The following is a 27,704-nucleotide window of genomic DNA, read 5'->3' on the forward strand; positions in this document are numbered from 1 at the left end:
TAAAGTTATGCCTGATCAGTGTACAGTGTACGTCTTTGTGTGTTACAACTCACCTGTACGAATACAGACGCGCGTTTGGAAACGTCCCACACGAACTCAACGGCATTAAGCTGGGAGGCGTGGGTGTGGGGTTCAGTAATACCCACACACATAGGGATATCTACAACAAAAATGAAACCCTCAGTGTTTTCATCATTCAGTGAAAGATTCTAACCAAATCACTGAATAGTAAAAACCTACCGATGTCAAGGAGACGATCTCCAGGGCGATTCCACTTCCAGCCTTCCAGCTGCTGATGCTCCATATACTGCAGTCTCCGGTCATGAAACAAAACTCTCACTATACTCTGCACACACAGACACACAAATCACTGCAGCACTCTCTTCTATAATTTCAAGAAAATCTTCATTTTTAAATAAACAAACTGATGCTGAAAATTATGTAGCCACATCCAGTGAAGCACATTGACTTGTTCCTTGTGTTGAACGTGAAGCTTTTGCCCTTTCGCTTTAACTTTATTAACACCACACATTGACATAAAGCAGCTCTACAGAAACATGGTTCTAGGTCTAGCTCTAGGCTGAGCTTTTCAACATTTTGTTCGCAGAAGGTGACTTTTGCAAGGTTATGAAGGCCACTGCTCTGAAGACTTTAAAACAGTTCATTCGGTGTTGAACTGATTCATTTTGACTGAAGTGGCCTAAGAAAAGACTTGGTTAACTGTAGTGTTTTTGTATCGTATTGTATTTTACACAACAATTCACATGAAAGAGAGAGATCTAGATTATGACTAACAAGTAATAATTAAAATTTGTCTTTTATTTGCATGTAGTATTTGAATCGTGTGTAATTTACTATAATACACTCCCTAGATAAAAACAATAGTCACACGGGTCATCTCTCTCCTATTACAGAGTTACACCTCCTCTCACTTTAATAACGGGCGGTGGTAGCCCAAGGCTCTGGATGATCGGGGTTCAAGCCCCAGCCTGGCCAACCTTGAGCAAGGCCCCCAACCCACCCTGCTCCAGGGATGCTGAATAATGGCTGACCCCGTGCTCTGACCCCAAGCCCTCAGGATGGGATATTTAATTTCACTGTGCAGTACTGTATATGTGAGAAATAAAGACCACTTAAAAACAACCCTTAATAAGACGTCCTGTCAGGTGAACATGCCTCCAGTGGAACTTTTTCTGGTATTTCACATGCCAATGACTGCAATCGCCCTGTTATCCAAAGATTCGCGAGTTTAATCCAAATCATGCCAAAGCCATCTAGCCCAAGACAGCAAAACTGTTTGTGCTCTCAGTGAAGGAGGGGTGGCATTCTCTCTCTCCCCTATCAAACACAACACCACTACCCTGTCATGGGAGCCTACATGCTTGGGCATGTGGAGGTGGTCAGTTCTATAGAATCAGTGATTTTGCTGATGGCCACATGGCCCATCACACTCATCAAACCTGTGTCACAGATTTGGCCCAATGCACCATACAGTTATCAGCCTATAAGATGCATCAGTGCTGCATCGATAGAAAAGAATAATCCAGTTTTATTCCACGTTACTGTGTGAACAATAAGACAGTCCAACATGTGAAAATCCCAGGAGATCGTCCGTTTCTAAAATCCTTTTTCATTTTGCACCAACAACTATGCCATGATTGCTGCCATATGACATGCTGCCAGGTGAATGGTTTAGATGATTAGATAATTACATGAATGAGCAAGGCTAGAGCTGTTCCTATTAAATTAGCCGGTGTATAGCTTAAGTAAAAATGAGAACATTTTATTTCTGTCAAGAGATTCACAAATTTCCTGCTGGCAGGTTTAGCTTTGAGCTGGGTGGGAATTTTGTGACCCCAGGTAAATGCAAGGAATTACTGACGTCAGGTAGCACAGAAACACACACACTCTCTCTCACATACATGCAACCGCTCTCAAACACACACACACACTCACTCTCACATGCATGCAACTGCTCTCAAACACACACACACACTCACTCTCACATGCATGCAACTGCTCTCAAACACACACACACACTCACTCTCACATGCATGCAACCGCTCTCAAACACACACACACACTCACTCTCACATGCATGCAACTGCTCTCAAACACACACACACACTCACTCTCACATGCATGCAACTGCTCTCAAACACACACACACACTCACTCTCACATACATGCAACCGCTCTCAAACACACACACACACACTCACTCTCACATGCATGCAGCTGCTCTCAAACACACACACACACTCACTCTCACATACATGCAACCGCTCTCAAACACACACACACACTCACTCTCACATGCATGCAGCTGCTCTCAAACACACACACACACTCACTCTCACATACATGCAACCGCTCTCAAACACACACACACACACTCACTCTCACATACATGCAACCGCTCTCAAACACACACACACACTCACTCTCACATACATGCAACTGCTCTCAAACACACACACACACTCACTCTCACATACATGCAACCGCTCTCAAACACACACACACACTCACTCTCACATGCATGCAACCGCTCTCAAACACACACACACACTCACTCTCACATACATGCAACCGCTCTCAAACACACACACACACTCACTCTCACATACATGCAACCGCTCTCAAACACACACACACACTCACTCTCACATGCATGCAGCTGCTCTCAAACACACACACACACTCACTCTCACATGCATGCAACCGCTCTCAAACACACACACACACTCACTCTCACATACATGCAGCTGCTCTCAAACACACACACACACTCACTCTCACATGCATGCAACTGCTCTCACACACACACTCACTCTCACATGCATGCAGCTGCTCTCAAACACACACACACACTCACTCTCACATGCATGCAGCTGCTCTCACACATACACACACTCTCACATGTGCACGCACTCGCTCTCACATGCATGCAGCTGCTCTCACACACACACTCACTCTCACATGCATGCAGCTGCTCTCACACACACACTCACTCTCACATGCATGCAGCTGCTCTCACACACACACACTCACTCTCACATGCATGCAGCTGCTCTCAAACACACACACACTCACTCTCACATGCATGCAACTGCTCTCAAACACACACACACACTCACTCTCACATGCATGCAGCTGCTCTCAAACACACACACACACTCACTCTCACATACATGCAACCGCTCTCAAACACACACACACACTCACTCTCACATGCATGCAGCTGCTCTCAAACACACACACACACTCACTCTCACATACATGCAACCGCTCTCAAACACACACACACACTCACTCACATGCATGCAACTGCTCTCACACACACACTCACTCTCACATGCATGCAGCTGCTCTCAAACACACACACACACTCACTCTCACATGCATGCAGCTGCTCTCACACATACACACACTCTCACATGTGCACGCACTCGCTCTCACATGCATGCAGCTGCTCTCACACACACACTCACTCTCACATGCATGCAGCTGCTCTCACACACACACTCACTCTCACATGCATGCAGCTGCTCTCACACACACACACTCACTCTCACATGCATGCAGCTGCTCTCACACACACACACTCACTCTCACATGCATGCAGCTGCTCTCAAACACACACACACACTCACTCTCACATGCATGCAGCTGCTCTCACACATACACACACTCTCACATGTGCACGCACTCGCTCTCACATGCATGCAGCTGCTCTCACACACACACTCACTCTCACATGCATGCAGCTGCTCTCACACACACACTCACTCTCACATGCATGCAGCTGCTCTCACACACACTCACTCTCACATGCATGCAGCTGCTCTCACACACACACACTCACTCTCACATGCATGCAGCTGCTCTCAAACACACACTCAGTCTCACATGCATGCAGCTGCTCTCACACATACACACACTCTCACATGTGCACGCACTCGCTCTCACATGCACGCACCCGCTCTCACATGCACGCACCCGCTCTCACATGCACGCACCCGCTCTCACATGCACGCACCCGCTCTCACACGGATGTACTCGCTCTCACATGCACGCACCCGCTCTCACACGGATGCACTCACTCTCACATGCACGCACCCGCTCTCACACGGATACACTCGCTCTCACATGCACGCACTCGCTCTCACATGGATGCACTCGGTCTCACAGGCACGCACCCGCTCTCACATGCACGCACCCGCTCTCACATGCACGCACCCGCTCTCACACAGATGCACTCGCTCTCACATGCACGCACTTGCTCTCACATGCACGACCCGCTCTCACATGCACGCACCGCTCTCACACAGATGCACTCGCTCTCACATGCACGCACTCGCTCTCACATGCACGCACTCGCTCTCACATGCACGCACCCGCTCTCACATGCACGCACCTGCTCTCACATGCACGCACCTGCTCTCACACGGAGGCACTCGCTCTCACACGCGCATACACTCACTCTCATGTGCACGCACTCGCTCTCACGCACGCATGAATACTCACACTCACTGTCACACACACTCACTCGCAAATGCACTTACACACACACTCTCTCTCTCTCTCTCTTACACACACACACACTCATTGACTCACTCTCTCTGAGACACACACACTCACACACCTTCACAGTCTTGTTGTTGAGTTCTGGCATTTCTCCCCTCTTCCTGTTATCTAGCAGACGGATCTCGTAAGACTGGCCTAAATAAATAATATAAAAGAGGAAGGTATAAGTGATCGTGCTTCACACAATCAGTGTTTATCAAACACAGGCGGAGTTTAAGTACCTTGGTTTAGGTAGGTGAGAGTCTCCTCCTGCAGTTTAACAGCTGGGGAGGTAGCAGCACACAGCACATACTGAAACGGAGGATTCTTACTCTCAGACTCCACTGAGGCATTCCCGTCCTCCTGCTTAAAGATGGGCAGAGCCAGCACATCACTGTGAGGGGGGAGAGAGAGAGAAAGAGAGAGAGGGAGAGAGAGAGAGAGAGAAAGAGAGAGAGAGAGAAAAATCTATGATTATAGCAACCAGGTAAACAAGCCTAAACTATGGCACCATACTAACATTGCCATAGAGACCAGTGCAGGGGAAGCCCCTTATTTCTCTAGATGACACACACACACACAGTCTCTTTAAGCATAATGAACCAGTAACACAAAACCTGGTTCACATCAGACCACAAAAAGTCTCTCCAAGTTTGAAAGAGAGTCCTCACTCATATCCTGTGGTCTGAACAAATTACCCAAATTACCCAATGCAAGAGCTTTTTGAATTCGCATCATTTCTACATATTTGTAGTTCTATTTATTTGTAGTTGCCTGGCAGACAAGATTCCTGCGCTTTTGTTTTTCTTCTCTTTCTCACAACCAGAGAGAGAAAGATACCCGAATCAGGCAAATAACCATACTGCAACTCTGGCACACCTTTATTCTTTCATTCACTCATCTTCATTCATCTATTCAGCCATCTCTAAGCCTTTCAGGATATCTGAAGGCCATCGCTGGAACACTGGGCACCCTGAAGCTCGCATATCTTGTGTAGCGTCACTGAACCACGACGGATCGGCAGAGCTACAATTCAACTTCAGGTTGTAGGAAATTACATCTTTGATGATTTTAAACCAAACCCTAAGGGTGAGAAATGCAGAGTCAGCATATTGGCATCATGTCTGCACCATACACAATAAGTGCTGCTGTTTACTCGCAGCCTGCTGCTGAAACCTGAACGGCCAGCGATATAACATTCCGTACCGCCGCTGCTGCATCCACACGCTGCTGTGAGAGTAATGACCATTACTCATCTAAAAATTTCATTTATTAACACTCTGTAATGGCCATGTGTACCAATCCACACACTAGACAAATGTCATTTGCCCTGACCCTGACTGTGTATACTCAGCAAGTACTTCAGTCCAGTGCTCATCTAACACACCCTAATGCCAAATTCCTAGTGACCAGCTCCTATTCCTTCATCTAAAGTCAGCCTGAAGGGTAATGTTACCCATGCTACAACTCTGAAGCATTGGGAGTGCTCTCTGTAGGGGCAGGAAGACACTTGCAGCTGCAGTGCGACAGGGTGGGGTAACATGAAACCTGATAAGAAGAGAGAGAGAGAGAAAGAGAGAGAGAGAGAGATAGAGAGAGAGAGAGAGATAGAGAGAGAGACAGTGTGTGTGTGAGTCAGAGGCAGAGAGAGAGAGAGAGAGACAGTGTGTGTGTGTGTGTGTGTGTGAGAGAGAGAAATGTACTCACTGACACTTCAGATCTCCACCCTCCACCATGTGCTTTATTTGGTCAACAAAACTCAACCACACACCCAAAGCTTCAGTTCTGACATAAAAACACATCCTCAATCTTTGGCATTTTAAATATTATGGTCTACGATATTATAGCAATATTCTATTCTCCATTTTTTTTAAATAGAATTCTCGGCAGATCAACAGCATTATGTGATTTCTGTTACGAAACAAGAAGACAGCTGCCCTTTAGCTCCTGTCTAAATGGGACACTATTTATTTTGGAAGCATAAACACTGCCTCTCCTGACACTCACAGCACATGTACTAGGGGTTGCATATAGATTAATCAAATAATACTTGGGGATTTCGACTGAGGAAAAGAAAAACAAAAAACACACCAAGAACTACTATTAGCCTGAAAATATTTCAGACAAGTCTACAGTCAAGCGCGGAAAAATGAGACGTCTTTTTTCCTCCCCTTTGGTTTAATTGGCCATTAACACTGACATTACTGCGTGAAGAATGTAGATATGCGTGAGATTCCACTCAGAGTCAGATCAGAGGAGCATGTCAGGTCAAAGAGACTGATCCAGACTTGTCTCTGGATGATAATAAAGCGTGCCGTTAAAACCTATTCTATAGAGCTGAAGACGTCGCAGCCTGCATCCGTCATTAAGTCACCATTTTTTCTTCATTAAGCTGGAATGAGTTTCTGCACCACGCTCTCGCTTAATCAGACATTTGAGCTGGGATTTGTCCACACATGTGCATGTTAAGAATTGCATTAACACCCTGAAACAGTCTTACATGAGATAAAGATTTATTTTTCTGCACATTATATATGTTTTGATTTATTTACCTTCAGTAAACCTGGATGTGTTAGAATACAGGTTTCTCCATTTTCTTTCTCTTTCATTACTTTCTTCTTCTTCTTTTTTTAAGCTACTATTACTTATATATATATATATTTTATTACACCTTACTGTATATTCTATAATTTTTTTAACAGATTTTGTATCGTCCTTGTAAATTATGCTTGTTCCCGTCTTCTACCCCCTCATTCTCAGAGGTACAGAGGAGTAAACAATTTCATTGTACTGGTACATATGACAATAAAAGTCTTGAATCTAACTGTAGAAAGTGTAGCCTATATAACAGGCTGTTAACTGACGTGTGGTCTGACGCTTTGTTACAGAAGTAACACAGCCTAAATATAGCAACATCCTGAAACGGTTTTCGCTTTAACTGTGGAAAAGACGACTAGTCGATACTCACAGACCCACGGCGGTAAAGTGAGAGGTAAACTCAGCAAAGAGTAAAAAAAAAAAACATAACAGTAAATAAATAGTTCATAAAAACAATATGAAATGGTTCCAACTTTTTTCCTTTTGGTGTGCTGAACTGTTTGAATGCCTCTAGCAGTAAATAAACACCACTATTACCGTTATCATTAACGCAGACTATTTATAAAGTTTTGATTGGTTTTGATGGATGAGGAGGTCTGGGTTCCAGTGTTCCAGTTCATCACAAAGGTGTTCAATGGGGTTGTGGTGCAGGAAACTCGAGTTATTACACTCCAACCTTCTCAAACTGTGTCTTTGTGTTGTTTTGTCCATAGAAGCATTGTCAAGTTTGGGTCAAGTGAAGCATACAAACGAGGGGGTGAAGCTTCCATGGGCGCGAGTTCATTAGAAATACACAACTCTCTGTCCAGTTTTATTCATACTGAAGGAAAAAGACTGCTCTTCTGCTCTTATCAATTCAATTCAATTCGATTTGATTTGATTCAATCCAATCCGATTCAATATTATTTGTATAGCACTTTTAGCAATGGACATTGTCTCAAAGCAGCTTCACAGAACATTAAGAAATATAGTGCAAAAAGCTCAAGATTAATATTAGACTTATATTTAAAATTATTTGTATTAATCCCTAATCTCTCTAACCCCTAATGAGCAAGCCTAGGGCGACTGTGGCAAGAAAAAAAACTCCCTTAGAAGGTAAGAGACAGAAACCTTGAGAGGAATCAGACTCAAAAGCGAACCCATCCTCATTAGGGTGACACGGAGAGTGTGAATAATTTTCGAGCCATAACTCATACTATCGTGAAAGCCAGCAGGTCTGTAGCTCCTTTCTTCCATTCTTGTATTTGCTAATCTTATTACTATTCCTACACAATTCATTTACTCTTAGCTCATGGTAAGTGTAGTGACCTACAGCGTCAAAGAGGAAAGAAGGCGGCATCTTAAGGATCTATCCTGAGGATACATATAATTTTTTTCCTAGCGTTTGTCCCACACAATGGCACGGTCCGCTGTTTGTAGCAGATCATTCGATCTGCATTATTTGGCACAGGTTTTATGCCGGATGCCCTTCCTGTCACAACCCTCCCAGGCTTGGGACCGGCACTGAGAGTTAACTCTTCAGTAGCTGGGGTAGCGCCCTGCCTGGGAATTGAACACGGGCCGCGGCAATGAGAGCGCTGGATCCGGCCGCTGGACTACCAGGAGGCCTACCTGAGGATCCATATAATGAGAAATAAAAATGAAGCTTTAATGATAACGTATATAGTAACTGATAGATCTTAAGTGGCTAGAGTATGAAGACCAAACTCATGAACTGAAACTGGAGACCAATGTCAAAATGCGTCACTGGCTGAGAAACAACAAAGTCAACGTCTGTGATAAATGCTGTTCTGGTTTCTATAACAGATTATCCACATAGGAATTCATCACAGCATTGACAGTATTAACACAGGAATGAGTCGAGTGAGTCGACAGAGAAAAATGCTGATTGTGTTTTTCCATCATATCCCCAAACCCAAGCCAAGGAGGCCTGAGTGTGAGAGTGTGTGTGTGTGTGTGTGTGTGGTTACTATGTATAAATCAGTATGAAAACACAACGAATAAGCCTAGAAACTTAGCAGCATGTCATTAAACCGTGTTTGTGTGACAGAAAAGAGAATGAAAACGATCATTTACATCAAACCGAAGCTGTAACACATAACAGCAGGTGAATCTGAGAGATCAGGTAGCTTTACAGCACTGAACTGGAAAAAAAGCTATTTAATGTTCTCAACTCCAAAAACTAGTCACTAGGTCACACTGTTATTAATCATTCTTTGAGCACTGTTTAGTAACTTTCACTCTGACTCCAGCTGCACTTCATCAGGTCTAAAGACATGAACATCGACACTAAACTCAATACAGTCCATCCACACAGATGAAGAAAACTCTTTTAGCTCTTGACTACACGTATATAACAAAGTTGTATCCTGAGAAAAGAGAAATCGAACCGGCAACGATTTATTTCAGGGGCTTCATCTCACGAAGCCTGTAACGTAGCTCTACTGTATGATTAGAGGAAGAAATATTCAGAACTTTTGAGGTTTTTATGGCTGATGTTCATCACTTTTTTTAAACTTAATACCAAATAATAAAATGACATATATTTAAAAAACAACAACAACATTTAATTGTAGCCTCACAGTGTGAATGTCTTAACACCAAAAAGTGTTGATAGTAATTTCACACTGTGCCCAAAGTCACACCAGACCTCAGTGCAGCACCGAAGTGGGTTACTTCTCTAAACACCATGGCCTGAAGTGTATTATACCTCTTAAAACACTGTGATTTACCACTGATCACAATTTCTAAACTGTTTATGGTTACATTCAGCGTTAAGGAATGTACACAAGTTGTTTCTTGTTATTCTTTATGTTAATAAAACAACTATACTCAGTCACTCCCTCTCTTTAGTTCTCTCTCTTAGACAAGATAATAAAGCATGTCACGTTATGGAGAAACCAGAAACTGCAAAGACCTCTATCCTGAAGACTCTCACAGGGAAAAAACTTTAGGATGGGATAGCTCAGTGGTTAAGGTGGTTAAGGTGGCCACCCTGAGTGAGACCCAGGAGACCCTTACCCTCTTTCTAAATAACAAAAAAAATAAAATAAAACATAAACTTTGACTGAACATCTGAGACTCCTTCAATAAATAAATTATTTTATTTATTAAATTAATGTTTTTCATAATTTAATTACATTTATTAAATTCATGTTGATTAAATGACTAGAAACAATAACATATTAGAACAGGCACATAATAATAATAATCATAATAATAATGTTACACCCAGAATTGCTGGCTGGTCTGTGCTGCTATACCAAAATAATACACACATTCTGACCAATCAGAATAAAGTATACAGTAGGATTGTGGTGTACAGTAGGAGTAAATCATGACTGGGCCTGCAGTTACAGGAAAATAATCAACAGCATGTTGGCATGATGCTGAGTTATTGCTACAACATTAAAGGTAAATATAAATGGTTAGAAACCTTGATTGTGTTTCCTCCTCAATAAAGTAAACAAATTGTACTTGCTGTGGTACAAAAGGAATTAAACCTAATAGAACTGGGTGGTTAGGCCTTCATCATCATCATCATCATCATCATCTCCTCCCTACCATTTTTCTTCTGTGGTTTCACACTGGATATATATATTGACAAAAGTTTTGGGACACCCCTCCAAATCATTGAATTCAGGGGTTGTTTTTCAGGGGTTGTTTTTCAGGGGTTGTTTTTCAGGGGTTGTGCTCGGCCCCTTAGTTCCAGTGAAAGGAACTCTTAATGCTTCAGCATACCAAGACAATTTGGACAATTTCATGCTCCCAACTTTGTGGGAACAGTTTGGGGATGACCCCTTCCTGTTCCAACATGACTGTACACCAGTGCACAAAGCAAGGTCCATAAAGACATGGATGTGGAGGAACTTGACTGGCCTGCACCTCAACCTGATAGAACACCTTTGGGATGGACTAGAGTGGAGACTGAGAGCCAGACCAAAACTGGGATGTCTGCCTTTACATGCACATGAATGTAATATGGAGTTGGCCCACTCTTTGCAGATATGACAGCTTCAACTCCTCTGGGAAGGCTTTCCACAAGGTTTAGGAATTTTTGACCATTCCTCTATAAGAGCATTTGTGAGGTCAGGCACTGATGTTGGATGAGAAGGTCTGACTCGCAGTCTCCGCTCTAATTCATCTCTAAGGTGTTCTATCAGGTTGAGGTCAGGACTCTGTGAAGTTCCTCCACACCAGATTCAGTCATCCATGTCTTTATGGACCTTACTTTGTGCACTGGTGTACAGTCATGTTGGAACAGGAAGGGGTCGTCCCCAAACTGTTCCCACAAAGTTGGGAGCATGAAATTGTCCAGAATGTCTTGGCATTAAGTGTTCCTTTCACTGGAACTAAGGGGCCAAGTCCAACCCCTGAATTCAATGATTTGGAGGGGTGTCCCAAAACTTTTGGCAATATAGTGTATGAAGGAAAACATTTGCATCACCTCAACAGACAAAGTGTTCATCCATCTAAATTTCTTCTTCACAATCTATTAGAGGAGTTTGTTCAGTGCGACTGAGCTGACATGCTGCAGGATAAAGAAAGGAACACACTGTTCCAGGAAGTGAAGTTTAACCCTAAAGTGATCTCTGAAAGCCCTCACTGCTCTTCAGCTGCATGGAGCATGTTGATGCCTCCTGAAATCCACACAAGGTTCTTGTATGTTGTGTTCATTTTACCATCCAACCGGATGTGGTCACTATAACTAGGGAAACATCTCTTAATAAGCTGGAGACGCTAGTTTGGACAGAGTGACTGTTTAACCGCAAAGTATAGCCATGATTTGAGAGTAAAATGTATGTAATGTCTGACAAACTGCAAAACAACAATTCTGATCAGCTAGTCCTTCCGTCGCAGGACTTTAATACCAAACGACTTCCTCTAATATAAATAGTGCACTAGATTTGGCGTCCTAGCCTTAATGTTACAGCCTCAGTAGTGCAGTACTACAGGAAGCACGGAGTAATTCAGGACGGAGCGAAGGCTAGTCACGACTATGTGCTTTTGGTGCTTGTCAGTCAGTGAGTTCAGTATTCAGTACCTCATGCTGTAAGCTCCGGCTCCGAGCTCCTGCCCGATTCCGGACAGACTGGCGTCAAAGTCGTGGACGAGTCCCGACTCGATCGTGGCGTCGTCCATCTTCAGCACCCACGCCATGGCGCCCGAGTGTTTCTCCAGCGAGAGTCCAGCAGGAAAACGCGGAGCTAGCGAGGCCAGTTAGCTGGGAGGCCACCGCCTGTAGGCTAGCTGTAGAAAATCCAGAGAGGGAAAGAGTATGGCCGTGAAGGCCCTCTGCTCCGCCATGCAGCTAGTTCACCATCTCTCCCTCACAGCAGACACTCGGAGATCCTCTTCGAAGCAGCGAGTTGTTGAGAAACACACAAGCAGCTCCCTCAGGCTCGATATATATTCCTCTCTACACGACGAGTCACGACGCCACAGCCGTGCTTTCCCCACCTCAATACCTTATAATAGGATGCAGATCCGTTAAAGTGCCTCTCTAACTTCTCCGCTGTGTAACACAGAGTGAGCACGAGCGCTGTTGACAGTCCAGTCAGTAACGTTAGCCTACATCTACATCTACATCTACAACAACATCATCATCATCATCATCATCTGTCTCACACACACGCCACCCGAATTCGTCGTATTTATTCACACCGTAACGCTCTATTACAGAGTGTAAACTCTCCTATCGCTCGCTGCCACAACCCAGAAACCGGTCGCTTAGCTTCGTGCTGGAGTCCAGCATGTCCAGGGGAGTCGCGATGTGAGAAATTTCACACGGAGCCAGAAAACACCCGACGTCATGGCCTCCTGTCGCCACACGCCGGAATACGGGTGGGAAAATCATAACCACACGCTGTAACAGTAGGGTTGCCAGGTTTGCGTGACAAAAACCCTCCTCCTGAGCAGCAATAAAAGAAAATACAAACCTTGTTAAAATGATTCATCAAATCAAGTTTTAGAAATTTCACCCCTCAGCAAACAATCCAGAGATGGACCAGCTCCTGTTGGATTCTGGTTTGTGAAGATTTTGGGGTATTCAAAGTGAAGACGCCAAACCTACGTGGATTTTGAGGACGACGACAACCTCCTGCCTGGTCAAGTCAAGTCAAGTCAATGAGCTTTATTGTCATTTTAACCCCATATAGCTGACGCAGTACATAGTGAAATGAAACAGCGGTTCTCCACGACCCTGGTGCTACCTAAAACAACATAACATATAACAGAAACAATAACACAGGACAGAGGCTAAGGACAGAAAGTTTGTCCTAGCTACATAAAGTGCAACCTGGTGCAAACCGCACAAGACAAAAGACAACACAAGACAGTACAAGACAGCTCTGAAAAACATGTACATATACATATAGCGGCAGTAGGTGACAGTATGAAGTGTGTAATAGTAGCAGTAGAACAGATAGAAACTCACACAGTTGACACAGGTCAGTTACAGTGTGTGTGTGTGTGTGTGAGAGAGAGAGAGAGAGAGAGAGAGAGAGTGTTGGTACAGTTTCAGTTCTGGATGTTGAGGAAAGAAACTGTTCCACAGTCTGGTTGTGAGGGCCAGAATGCTTCGGTACCTCTTTCCAGATGGCAGGAGGGTGAAGAGTGTGTGGTGTCCACAATGCTGTTGGTTTTGCGGATGCAGCATGTGGTGTAAATGGCCGTGATAGAGGGGAGAGAGACTCCAGTGATCTTCTCAGCTGTCCTCACTATCTGCTGCAGGGTCTTGTGATCCAAGACGGTGCAATTCCCAAACCAGGCAGTGATGCAGCTGCTGAGGATCTTCTCAATGGTCCCTTAATACACACAATAACATTCTACATATGCTGTATCACACAACTCCAACTGACTGTATATGACTGTAGAAAGGACATTGTTCAGAATCACACTCTTTTCGGTGATTATAATAATTAATAATCACACTCTCTGGTTTCACCCAAATGAGGATGAGGTTCCCTTTTGAGTCTGGTTCTTCTCAAGGTTTCTTCCTTATACCACCTAAGGACGTTTTTCCTTGACAGTCACCTCAGGTTTGTTCATTAGGGATTTATCTAACATTAATCTTGGACTTTTGTACGATGTTTCTTATCTTTTGTAAAGCTGCTTTGAGACAATGTCCATTGTTAAAAGTATTATACAAATAAAATTGAATTGAATTGAACACTGTTATTTTTGGTTTCTGAAACAGTCAGACAGGTCTGAATAAGTTCCTGTTTGGTTTTCTGTGAAAGATTAAAAGTAAAAATGTGGATTCAAATATGGAACCTTCCCTTGATGTGTCGCAAAATTTTGAGAAACCATGAGGAAACCCACAATAGTCTGAAGAATGTTCTCGTAGCTGTTAAATAACAGTCACTGGTTTCCAGATCACCGTGGGGATGTTTGGTTTTGGTTTCTAACACATTCAGACAACAGATCTGTTTTAGTTCCTGTTTGGTTTTCTGCAGAATTCAAATTTTTATTGTCCTGTAGTATTAAGAAAATGTTCCTCTGATGTTCTGCTAAATTTCAGATAACCTTGAGGGAACCTGCAATGTCTCAGAATATGCTTTAATAACATTGAAATAATGTGTACATACCCAGCTGATAATTATATTGGTTCCCAAAGCATTCTGGGAACATTTAGTTTTGGTTTCTGAAATTTTCTGAAAAATTAAAAACATTTTCTTTTACAGGGGGAACAATGTGTGATCTCTGGGTCTGTGGTGTGGTTGTAAGTATCTGTTAGGTTGGTTAGAGTATTTCAGAAACTGCTCATCTACTGGGAATTTCACAAACAATAGAGTTCTAGAGTTTACAGAGAATGTTGTGAAATATAGAAATCAGCCAGTGAGTGGCAGTTCAGCCCCCAGAAATGCCTTGCTGATGAGAGAGAGAGAGAGAGAGAGAGAGAGAGATGTACTCTCTGACTCTTCAGATCTCCATCCTCCACCATGTGCTCTATTTGGTCAACAAAACTCAACCACACACACTAAAGCTTAGTGGTTAAGGTGTTGGACTACTGATTGAAAGGTTGTGAGTCCACCAAGCTGCCATTGATGGCCCTTGATCAAGGCCCTTAACCCTCACTTGCTTATTTGTATAAAAATGTAAGTCATCTGCCAAATGTTGTAAATATACCTGCATGAGCAGGGGAACAGGTGTTCCTAATAAAGTCTCTGGTGAATGTATTGTATACATTCTATTATAAAAATTAATAGAGCGGTCCAGAATACCCACAGACTTGGCAACCCAGTCCGGAACGAGTCTGTGGCACTGCGTGAACCAATCACCGAACTTCGCTTAAGAAACCAGAGCAGTGACGTCATCGCGTTTCCTCCCTGCAGAGCAGAAGCGCGTGCACGCCAAAACACACACCTATACCGCCGAGTGATCTCTTAACTTTTACAGATGTTATCCAGAGGAGCGCGCCGCAGCGCATCATGCAAATATAAACTGTGTCTTTAGGCTTCTAATTTAATCCGAAAGGAAATCCAAATGTTTTATTTTTATCCAGAGGTTCAGTACATTAACTGTTAAATGTTAAATGCATACGTGTAAGATTGACCAAATCAGTATATAGTACAGTATAGTGTAGTATAGTGTAATACAGTATAGTACAGTAAAATACAATATAGTGTAGTATAGTACAGTACAGTATAGTACAGTAAAATACAGTATAGTGTAATACAGTACAGTATAGTGTAATACAGTACAGTATAGTATAGTGAAGTACAGTACAGTGTAGTATAGTAGTGTAATATAGTAATGTAGTATAGTACAGTACAGTACAGTGAAGTACACTATAGTGTAGTATAGTACACTATAGTGTAGTATAGTACAGTATAGTGTAATATAGTACAGTATAGTGTAATAGTAGTGTAGTATAGTACAGTAGTGAAGTACACTATAGTGTAGTATAGTACAGTATAGTGTAATATAGTAGTGTAGTGTAATATAGTGTAGTATAGTACAGTACAGTAAAATACAGTATAGTGTAATACAGTACAGTGTAGTATAGTACAGTATAGTGTAATATAGTATAGTACAGTGAAGTACAGTATAGTGTAGTATAGTAGTGTAATATAGTACAGTACAGTGAAGTACAGTATAGTGTAGTATAGTAGTGTAATATAGTAGTGTAGTATAGTACAGTACAGTACAGTATAGTGTAGTATAGTACAGTACAGTGTAATATAGTAGTGTAGTATAGTACAGTACAGTGTAATATAGTAGTGTAGTATAGTACAGTATAGTGTAATATAGTAGTGTAGTATAGTACAGTATAGTGTAATATAGTAGTGTAGTATAGTACAGTATAGTGCAATATAGTAGTGTAGTATAGTACAGTATAGTGTAATATAGTAGTGTAGTATAGTACAGTACAGTGTAATATAGTAGTGTAGTATAGTACAGTACAGTACAGTATAGTGTAGTATAGTACAGTACAGTGTAATATAGTAGTGTAGTATAGTACAGTACAGTGTAATATAGTAGTGTAGTATAGTACAGTATAGTGTAATATAGTAGTGTAGTATAGTACAGTATAGTGTAATATAGTAGTGTAGTATAGTACAGTATAGTGCAATATAGTAGTGTAGTATAGTACAGTATAGTGTAATATAGTAGTGTAGTATAGTACAGTACAGTGTAATATAGTAGTGTAGTATAGTACAGTACAGTGAAGTACAGTATAGTGTAGTATAGTACAGTATAGTGTAATATAGTAGTGTAGTATAGTACAGTACAGTGTAATATAGTAGTGTAGTATAGTACAGTACAGTGAAGTACAGTATAGTGTAGTATAGTACAGTATAGTGTAATATAGTAGTGTAGTATAGTACAGTATAGTGTAATATAGTAGTGTAGTATAGTACAGTATAGTGTAATATAGTAGTGTAGTATAGTACAGTATAGTGTAATATAGTAGTGTAGTATAGTACAGTACAGTGTAATATAGTAGTGTAGTATAGTACAGTACAGTGAAGTACAGTATAGTGTAGTATAGTACAGTATAGTGTAATATAGTAGTGTAGTATAGTACAGTATAGTGTAATATAGTAGTGTAGTATAGTACAGTGAAGTACAGTATAGTGTAGTATAGTACAGTATAGTGTAATATAGTAGTGTAGTATAGTACAGTATAGTGTAATATAGTAGTGTAGTATAGTACAGTACAGTGTAATATAGTAGTGTAGTATAGTACAGTACAGTGAAGTACAGTATAGTGTAGTATAGTACAGTACAGTGTAATATAGTAGTGTAGTATAGTACAGTACAGTGTAATATAGTAGTGTAGTATAGTACAGTACAGTGAAGTACAGTATAGTGTAGTATAGTACAGTACAGTGTAATATAGTAGTGTAGTATAGTACAGTACAGTGTAATATAGTAGTGTAGTATAGTACAGTATAGTGTAATATAGTAGTGTAGTGTAGTACAGTGAAGTACAGTATAGTGTAGTATAGTACAGTACAGTGTAATATAGTAGTGTAATATAGTACAGTATAGTGTAATATAGTAGTGTAGTATAGTACAGTATAGTGTAATATAGTAGTGTAGTATAGTACAGTATAGTGTAGTATAGTACAGTATAGTGTAATATAGTAGTGTAGTATAGTACAGTATAGTGTAATATAGTAGTGTAGTATAGTACAGTATAGTGTAGTATAGTACAGTATAGTGTAGTATAGTACAGTATAGTGTAATATAGTAGTGTAGTATAGTACAGTATAGTGTAATATAGTAGTGTAGTATAGTACAGTATAGTGTAATATAGTAGTGTAGTATAGTACAGTATAGTGTAGTATAGTAGTGTAGTGTAGTACAGTGAAGTACAGTATAGTGTAGTATAGTACAGTACAGTGTAATATAGTAGTGTAATATAGTACAGTATAGTGTAATATAGTAGTGTAGTATAGTACAGTATAGTGTAATATAGTAGTGTAGTGTAGTACAGTGAAGTACAGTATAGTGTAATATAGTAGTGTAGTATAGTACAGTATAGTGTAGTATAGTACAGTATAGTGTAGTATAGTACAGTATAGTGTAATATAGTAGTGTAGTATAGTACAGTATAGTGTAATATAGTAGTGTAGTGTAGTACAGTGAAGTACAGTATAGTGTAGTATAGTACAGTACAGTGTAATATAGTAGTGTAATATAGTACAGTATAGTGTAATATAGTAGTGTAGTATAGTACAGTATAGTGTAATATAGTAGTGTAGTATAGTACAGTATAGTGTAGTATAGTACAGTATAGTGTAGTATAGTACAGTATAGTGTAATATAGTAGTGTAGTATAGTACAGTATAGTGTAATATAGTAGTGTAGTATAGTACAGTATAGTGTAATATAGTAGTGTAGTATAGTACAGTATAGTGTAGTATAGTACAGTATAGTGTAATATAGTAGTGTAGTATAGTACAGTATAGTGTAATATAGTAGTGTAGTATAGTACAGTATAGTGTAGTATAGTACAGTATAGTGTAATATAGTAGTGTAGTATAGTACAGTATAGTGTAGTATAGTACAGTATAGTGTAATATAGTAGTGTAGTATAGTACAGTATAGTGTAGTATAGTACAGTATAGTGTAATATAGTAGTGTAGTATAGTACAGTATAGTGTAATATAGTAGTGTAGTATAGTACAGTATAGTGTAATATAGTAGTGTAGTATAGTACAGTACAGTGTAATATAGTAGTGTAGTATAGTACAGTATAGTGTAATATAGTAGTGTAGTATAGTATAGTGTAGTATAGTACAGTACAATGAAGTACAGTATAGTGTAGTATAGTACAGTACAATGAAGTACAGTATAGTGTAGTATAGTACAGTACAGTGAAGTACAGTATAGTGTAGTATAGTGCAGTATAGTGTAGTATAGTACAGTACAATGAAGTACAGTATAGTGTAGTATAGTACAGTACAGTGAAGTACAGTATAGTGTAGTATAGTACAGTACAGTGAAGTACAGTATAGTGTAGTATAGTACAGTATAGTGTAATATAGTGTAGTATAGTACAGTACAGTGAAGTACAGTATAGTATAGTACAGTAGTGTAATATAGTACAGTATAGTGTAGTATAGTAGTGTAGTATAGTACAGTACAGTGAAGTACAGTATAGTGTAATATAGTAGTGTAGTATAGTATTGTGTAGTATTCTATAGTACAGTACAGTATTATAGTATAGTCTATTATAGTAAAGTGTAGAGTACAGTGTAATAGTATAGTGTAGTTTAGTAGTGTAGTACAGTACAGTGTATGATAGTATTGTGTAGTATTCTATAGTACAGTACATTGCAGTATAGTGTATTATAGTGTAGTGTGGTATAGTATAGTGTTGTGTATTGAGGCAAAATCAATATTGATTTCTTATTCAAGTTACTCTGATATAAACTGATCTGTTGCATTTAAAATTTACCCAAAGTGGAAAGTTACCGTAGTGACCATAAGTGTTAGAATTAAACAAAAATCCAAAACAATCATTTTATCACTACTATATATTTTATGCATCTATAAATAATGCCTTTTTGTAGATAATACAGCGACTCATATAAGGTATGTCCACTCTGTAAAATCTCTTTCTGGCCTATCCATACTACTTTATATAGACTGTCCTTCTCTGAAAAGCATAAATATCGAAAACATTACCATAAACGATTCATCGTCCTGAAAGGTGAAATCCACCACCCAAACTCATCTGTAGTATTTACCTGCAAAATGCTCAGCAATGCTTAGTCCACGTAGTCAGTACACTGAAATATGATATTTATGCTGATACAAAAACACCCACTTTCAGCTCTCCCATTAAAAATGTAGGGGAAAAAGCTTCTTATTCCACACTTCAGACCGCATCATGAAGTATTCAACATCATACTTAGGAGAAATGATAAATAGTACAACAGAAAAGCCACAAAACTGCTATGAAAGTGGTCATAAATGTCTTAGACATCTATTGTCCATATACATACATCAACCCTCAACAGATTAGCTTTATGCTTGGATTGTTTGTCTTAACTATACATTAAACAGAAATAGTGTAAACTTGTGTATGTGTATAAAAAGTGACATTTTCAGTCAGACAGTTAAGCATTCACTGTAACCCTCACAAAGAACCAAAGTAGGACATGTGAATGAAGTTAAAACACTTTACTCATATCTGTACATTTTTTATTTTCATTTTATTGTTAGCATAGCTTTAGAAATGCAGTTGGGAAACCAGAGGAAACAATTTCCTCACAGGGGGAGAAAGAGAAACTACAGAAAGGAGAAAGACACACATCAGTTTTTCCATTTGAATGCGTAAATACATTTCTACAAATTTCCCATCGGAGAAGAAATGACACTATGCTACTTAAAAGAATCTACACGCCCTCCAAATAACACAAGATTTTCTCGAATACTCCTGTCGTGTTATATAGATACATATTGCCTATGTATTCAAATGACATCTGGCTTCGCAGTACAACTGCGACACAAACCTCGGATGTGTAAGTGGGTCCCCGGACCTATGGAGTCCTACAGGTGACCAGATAAAAAGGGTTGGTTTTAATCATGACATGCAGATAGCTAAGCAAAGTATGCCATATAATAGAGCAAGCTGAACCAACCATTCAGTGTTATGAAGTGATACGACCATTAAGAATCAATCAAGGAGCTATATGCACTGCTAATGAAATGTCTGCTCAGATTCTGTTGCTCAGAATTTTGGAGTTGCATCTTAGGAATCTGAGTTTCCTCAAAAGCTCTTTGATCGTAAAGAAATGACCATGATATTGCAGTGTGACACCTAAAGCCTCCCCTCTCTCCTTTTTATCTCAATGCTGGGATTTTAAAAGGTAAGTAAACTTGCTTTGACTCTTCCCTCACACACACACACACACACACACACACACACACACACACGCTCAACAAAGCTTACCACTGGCACCACAATGAGTCATGCTCACACAAAAAGAAGACCTCGGTTTAACAGGAAGTGTTGGAGTCTGACCCATGCCGTCCCACATGGCTGCAGCTGGATGGAAGGGGAGGAGCAAAGGAAGGTGTCCAGCAATGCAAGTCCATACTTGTGTGTGAATGTGTACATCTGTAAGCCTAGGTAAGTTTATAGCGGTCTGAGTGTTTGTATGCATGTTAAAAGCCTGCTAGGGCACCAGCCCTTACAGTCCTGTGGGTTCAGCTACAGGCCTTGACCTCCTACATCTGATGACTGGTCACCACTTCCACCGGAGCCACTCTGAGCACGCTTTATATACAGATTCAACAGCTTCAGCTGCAAAGACAGAAGGTTTATATGATTTTCAGTTTTCGGTCATATCCAGTTTTCTTTGTGAAGCTGTTTATGTCTGAACAAACAACATTGGAATCATAGTGTCATCATCAGTGGAAAAACTAAAAAGAAAGTACTTTATTTAGCTGAAGGTGTGACGTAAATCGGTGAACTATTTAGCATTATTTCCTTGTTCATTTTAGTTAGCTTCAAAGCCAGCACTTAGTTTTGATTTAAGTCTTTACTGAATTATGACCTTCCATTTTTTTCCCTTCTGTTTTAGTAATAATATAATAACCTTAGTATAGGAAAATGTTATAATGCTGAAGAGCATTTCCACAGCTAGAGGTTTTTGGGGAGAGAATGTGAAGAGCTGTATATGTTACCAGCTCACCTTGCTGCCAGACAGTTGGCTGAGGTAAGGTTTGAGATCCTCCCCAATGATGGCATAGATGGCAACAAGGCAGAACACACAAGCTTTCCGGACACTGCTCTCAGAGTTATCATAACCCTACATGACACAGGAACAGAAATATTACATATTATATGGAATATATGGGAATGACAAAATCTGTGATGAAGCTATGCATTCAGATTAAAAACCAAAAGACAAAAAAGACACGAGACATGTATCTTTCAGTCTCATACCAGCAACAGCACAGTGGTCATACATCAAGCTCATGTTGATTAGTGTACTGGGTGGTGTGCTGTGTTTAACTGGTCTGGTGTAAATTAGACTTTATTCATTCCCTGATATCCAATAACTGATTTATCCTGGAATAATAAGTTATATAGATCATTTCTTTATACTTTGGTAAATAAAACTAACCAGGTTCATTATCATGGACAGCATATACACTAGGTGTATTAGTCAACAGCCTTGGCACACAGTCCTGAAAGAAGAGCAAGCACATACAAAAACAGCATACTTAGATTGTTACAAAATGAGATCTTACCTGAATGAGTCCAGGGACGATCTCTGGGAGCATCTGGTGCAGACCTTCCTTGGGCAGTCGCTCAATTACTTTGGTGAGCATCTTGATGGCAGCCAGATTGATGGGATAGTCTGCAGACTGAATGATGGGACATAGCACCTTAATGCACTGTTCTGGGCTGATGGAACTTGCCAGCATGGCTGCTGCTTCTTCTGCTGCCCGGATCACCTACACACACACACACACAATGTGCATACAATTTATAAAAGAAAGGGTCTTTGAAAGTTTTCTGTTCACTTCCTGTCCTTTTGTTCATGACGCACCATATTCATGTTAGAGCACATCCCAAATGGCTTCCTTATTTATTAGCTGAATGCCCTTCCTAGTGTCCTCTTGAAAAGTGTAGACAGACAGTTGCTTGTGTGTGCATGTTTACTTTCAGTCAGTGTCTTAGCGCTACACTTAAAACCTGTATTTTCAGGAAATATTAAAAGTATGGTCATACCAGGCAGCTATTAAGTAAAAATATGCTAATCTTTATTTTCAGTAAGCTATTATAACCTCTTGGGTATGGGTGTGACCGCTGCGATGAAAACACACCAGGTCTTGTGCTCAATTTTTTTTTTTCAGTAAGCTACCTGGTTTCATTTTAAAATGCTTTACAAAACAAACAAAACATCTATATGATGTGGTGCGTTTGGATGTCTGACCTCTTTGTGTGGGTCTTTGTGTGCTTCCAAGGTCTTCATAATAGTAAGCTCTGCATAGTTCTTAAAGCGCCAGGGTTGTCTGTTCAGAATCTCCTTCAGCACCCGCAGCGCCAGCGCACGAATCACATGCTGCAGAAACGGCAGTGACAACCAACGTAATTCAACTTTCCTTTTATTTTTTTTTGCTGACGTTAAGAAATTTGTGTGTGTATATATCCTTTATGCATACCTCTCCATCCCCCAGGGTTTCCAGCAGCAGCAGGAGAATAGTTTTGAAATGTTCATCCCAGACGTGCAACTGTGTTTCCCTGATCAGCCGCATGAGTTCACAGAGCGCTGCCTTCCTCTCCTCCACCCGCTCGCTGTGATTGGACAGCTCCTTTAACAGCTCAGCCACCACCTCTGACTGGTCCACGTTGCTATCTGTTGGCGTCATTATGCAGAAGAGAATCAGTGCACACACTTAATCGCGCAGAAACACACCAGGGTAGACAGTGTGACCGAAATACTCCGACAAGAAAAATGGGGAAAAATGCATGGAATGTGTAATCATACAAATGTACAGCAAACAGCCTGGTTCCCCTCCAAGTGAGACTGAATTTCATTTTTTTGAGAGTCAGGTAATATTTAATCATAATTCAGATTTTACCACTTACTTGGTACCTTTATTATTCATTTTAAACCTTTACATAAGGTAACTAAGTGTAAAGCTGCCAACATAGTCTTCCTCTCTATGCCAATGCACAGGCAGAATTACTGCATGGTGATGGCCAAGAACACAAGTGAAAAATTATACCTTATGTTGCCCTGGGAAGTCATGCTCAAAATAGCAACAGTTACACAAACAGTGACCAAACGACAAAACCACAGTGTTCGACACTCAAAGCGGGTAGTAATTCACCCTTGCCGCTTGTGCAGCAGCGTGGTGCAGTCCAGTGAAACGTAGAATTACAGGACAAGACACACAATCTGGATTGTCTCACCATCCGTAAGGCTCTCGCCGTCATGGTCCAGAGGCTCTTTCAGGCTCTTACTAAAGGGGGAGGAGCCGAAGCAAGAGTCTGAGTAACTACCTGGCTGATACTCCTTGCTGGGGCGGGGACTAGAGGAGAGGAGGGGCATGGTGTTCAGCAGAGACGTTTTGTTATCCAGTGCTGTCCGACCAGTTTCCATCGTGTCAGCACCGCCCTACGCAGATACACAGAAAGGCAATATTATTATTTCAATCGAATCACATATCTACCTCATTTGCAGCATGTGCATAAATACCACAGACAATTTCAATTTTATTATCTATTATCGATCTAGCCCTTGTAGTTGTGTTTTTAAACAGTTATTAATTGACCTTCACAACTACCCTTAGATTTCTATTATGAGAAAAAACAGGATTTTTTTAAATTCTATTTGGAAAACGTACTGAAATTCTGGTCCATGGTAATTACACATACTCTACAAATGCGGTGGATAAGGAATTAAATTGAAAATTGCAGGAATGGGTTAGAATGTGTGATCGGAAAATTAAAAGTCAGAAGCTAGACTCAGAAACAATATAAGGGTCAGGGAAAGACTGAGGATAAACAGTTATTCAAGCATTTCTGTTCTTCTAACAAAAATACCCTGTTTCTGGTGTTCGTTCTTGTTCCTCTAACCATTCTGAAGTGCTGATGAACACTGAGGAGTCTCTGCTTAAAGATATATAGCATATCCCTGTAATGATACTAAAACACCAACTTGGTCTGAGAGTTTTTGATGGCTCAGGACCCTTCCATCGCTGATATTACCTCTTCTCCGTCTCCCTCTCTTTTGCGAGGAGGTTCACTCATGTCCTCTTGGCTCCGCACACTGAAGTTCTGGATGGCTTGGGTAACGCCACGCAGAGAGCTGTAGATCTCCTCCGAGTTCATATTCTCTGTGTCGTAATCAAACGCACTGAAAAAACAGAAGGATATGATCGGTGATTTCTACACAAGAGTATGTAAAGCATGCATTACCATGAGATCTGTGAGCTCTGTGTGTGTAGGTTACCTCGGGGAAGGTGTGTTCTGTGACGTGTTGGTAGGGGATGTTAGAGGACTCGACCAGCTGGCTGGTGACCTCGGTGTGTGTCTTGTCAAGGGGCTACCTATTGGGGCCTGTGAGACAAGTAAAGAAGATTCAGGATTCTATTGTTACAGAAAATGTTATAGAGCAACTACAAGCCTAAGTTGAAGTTCAGCAAGCAGACATCCTGCATGGTTTAATGGGCGTGTAAAGGTACGAAACAGTGCATCTAGTGTATTCTAATCTGCGGGTAGCAGTAATTGACACTAAATTGTTTACCACCACACAAGAGATACCCTGCAGTCTATTAGCAACTGTGCAGTTTCCTAAATGAATATTTACATCTATATTTTGTAGACCCAGATGCAGGTCTCTACCAGGAAGACTTTGCCCTCATAAACATGAGTTACATATTTATAATGGATGCTTTAAAAGATCTTTCCTTCTATAATCTCAGAATTGTATACAAGAATTCATGCATGTGATGATGCATATCTTACCGGTGCTACGCCGCCAGTGTTGCGTAGGTGGTTCTGAAGGAGTTTGGTAGCTCCATCTTGGAAGGTTTTGGGTAGTGCACCAAGAAGCATGGTGAACTCTGGCGTATTCAACTGGAACAGTGCAATCAGCACAGACTGGGCTGCCTGGACCCAAGAAATACACAGTTCTCCAAACATTTAGAAACACGTTTCACATAATAAAATATTCTCGAGGCAAACAACACCACAGTACCTAAACATATGAAAAGCTTTACCAAAACGTAACACTTTCTCCTACCTTCCTGACGTCAGAGCTCTTGGGTTCTGTGGTCCATGTGATGATGCGGGAGACTGCAAGTCTGGTCTCGCTGGAGTTCACAAAGTCCTGTGGCTCCATTTGTAGCGTCAGGGTCTCTATATACTTCAAAATGGCCACTTTCACCTGGAAATATCAGCCTCATATTACTATTAATCTAGAACATTTGCATTACCAAAAAAACAATATGAGCCATATGTGGTTACTGTACAATAATAAACACTATTACATAATTCCTCTGGTAATTAACCTCACCTAATGAATAGACATGTGCAGTACACCAGCACCGTTTCAACAACAAAATTACAGGCAATGTCCTACTACACTCCTGATTTTTAAGACCCAGAGACAAAACAGAACTTCTCCCATGCACACAAATGCATGCATGCACTCACAGCAAACACACCAGAGGAAAAAGGAGGAAAAAAAAAGAAAAAAAGACTGGAAAAGGTGTGCAAGAGAGGGGGTATTGGGGTACAGTGTGCCAAAAGTGTATGCACTACTCCATATCTCCTTCTCTCCTGTGCGTCAGGAGCACAATATCCATTATCCACTTAGTAACCAGAGTTGCTTTAGTTAGGAGGTCCACTGAGTGATGTGATCACTAAAGCTCTCAACAGTTTTTTCTCATTGGGAGCACAGCAATGATCTCCACACAGGCTCAATTATGTACGTTTTAGAAACTCGCAAGACGACTCCAATTCAATTTGATTAGCGACTCGGAACGACTCTAACAAATTTAACAGTTATGATGTCATTAAGCTTTATTGATTTCAACCTTCAGAGGGCTGGGGGAGGGTGTTACTCAATTGGGAGCCAGTGAGCTATAGGATTGCTTCCCCTGTGTCTCACTGACCTGTACAGCTTGGTTCCACACTTGGATATGTTCCTGTAGTGTGCAAGCATGCCGCCGCTTTCTGAGGGGAAGCAATTCTATAGCCCCGCCCCCGTACTGGCAACAGCGCCTTTTCCCCGGCTTCAGAAAGAGAGAGGAGAGCATATCAATGATGGAAAAACCCACACAGAAGGGAAGAGGAGTGGAAGGATCAGGTATGAGGAAAGGGGAAGGAGAAATGCCGGGAAGAAAAGGCTAAGATGCAGAAATAACACTATAAAAGGGGGGGGGGTACACTGAGGGCTGGGGAGGGGCAAATGGCGTGGCGGTGTAGTAAACACGTTTTGGGGAATGAAACTGGGATATAATCCTGTGTCAAGTAGTGACCTCTTAGCTTCCATGAGAGTTGATGAAGGGTTACATCCCCATGTATGAGGTCATACTGCTTATACAATTTTTAGTATGAAACAACTGTTCAGAAAAACCTGACTAACACCTGAACTGAAGCCATCTAAATTAAGGAACAGCATTAAGATTAACTGGAAATGACTCACAACATTACCAAGCCCGTGATGACGCACAGCTCCACCCAAAAGCAGCAATTACCTTCAAGTTGGGTGTCTGTGTCTGGTCTACGGTGAATCTCATAAGAATTGTGAACTGCAGATCATTAGGAAAAGACTCCCTAGAAAGAGATGCAATAGAGAGGATTAGTGCTAAATCATGTCATCAGTTTTGTTGGATGTTTATTGGACGTTTATGTTAAATGTTTATTTGTCTAATCTTACAAACCTTGTGACGTCGAGCGCTTTCTGTACTTTGGCCTGTACAGACCCGAGGAGGTCAGCGCCCATCTTTTTCAGCAGCTGTGTAAGCAGCACAAACAGCCAGTCCTGTAGATCTGCCTTATGAACCATTATGAAGTCCACCAGTGTCTCCAAGAACATGCTGAACAC

At 40.9% G+C, this 27,704-nt stretch overlaps 2 protein-coding genes across 38 annotated transcripts in view; both read right to left on the bottom strand.

Annotated features, from left to right (window-relative positions):
* ubp1 (upstream binding protein 1) overlaps positions 1-13,012 on the bottom strand; it is a 21,850-nt gene extending 8,838 nt beyond the window's left edge. Inside the window, exons 1-5 of the mRNA XM_058377849.1 lie at positions 12,212-13,012; positions 4,812-4,963; positions 4,649-4,725; positions 241-346; positions 54-160 (exon numbers count right to left, since the gene is read on the bottom strand). Of these exons, the coding sequence (XP_058233832.1) occupies positions 54-160; positions 241-346; positions 4,649-4,725; positions 4,812-4,963; positions 12,212-12,327 (558 nt within the window). The 5' untranslated portion in view covers positions 12,328-13,012. The remainder of the gene's footprint in view (positions 1-53; positions 161-240; positions 347-4,648; positions 4,726-4,811; positions 4,964-12,211) is intronic.
* A 7,311-nt stretch (positions 13,013-20,323) lies between these two features.
* clasp2 (cytoplasmic linker associated protein 2) overlaps positions 20,324-27,704 on the bottom strand; it is a 44,346-nt gene continuing 36,965 nt past the window's right edge. For 36 of the 37 annotated variants that reach the window (XM_058377382.1, XM_058377381.1, XM_058377372.1 and 33 more), the window contains 12 exons: positions 27,541-27,704; positions 27,355-27,433; positions 25,896-26,039; positions 25,619-25,762; positions 25,104-25,210; positions 24,860-25,007; positions 24,062-24,266; positions 23,308-23,501; positions 23,079-23,207; positions 22,390-22,596; positions 21,828-21,944; positions 20,324-21,436 (listed from right to left, as the gene is read on the bottom strand). In XM_058377382.1, the coding sequence (XP_058233365.1) occupies positions 21,344-21,436; positions 21,828-21,944; positions 22,390-22,596; positions 23,079-23,207; positions 23,308-23,501; positions 24,062-24,266; positions 24,860-25,007; positions 25,104-25,210; positions 25,619-25,762; positions 25,896-26,039; positions 27,355-27,433; positions 27,541-27,704 (1,731 nt within the window). In that variant the 3' untranslated portion in view covers positions 20,324-21,343. The remainder of the gene's footprint in view (positions 21,437-21,827; positions 21,945-22,389; positions 22,597-23,078; positions 23,208-23,307; positions 23,502-24,061; positions 24,267-24,859; positions 25,008-25,103; positions 25,211-25,618; positions 25,763-25,895; positions 26,040-27,354; positions 27,434-27,540) is intronic. The other variant, XM_058377378.1, reaches the window with a different exon arrangement.

Source organism: Hemibagrus wyckioides, linkage group LG24, assembly GCF_019097595.1.
Source record: "Hemibagrus wyckioides isolate EC202008001 linkage group LG24, SWU_Hwy_1.0, whole genome shotgun sequence".
Lineage (NCBI taxonomy): Eukaryota > Metazoa > Chordata > Actinopteri > Siluriformes > Bagridae > Hemibagrus > Hemibagrus wyckioides.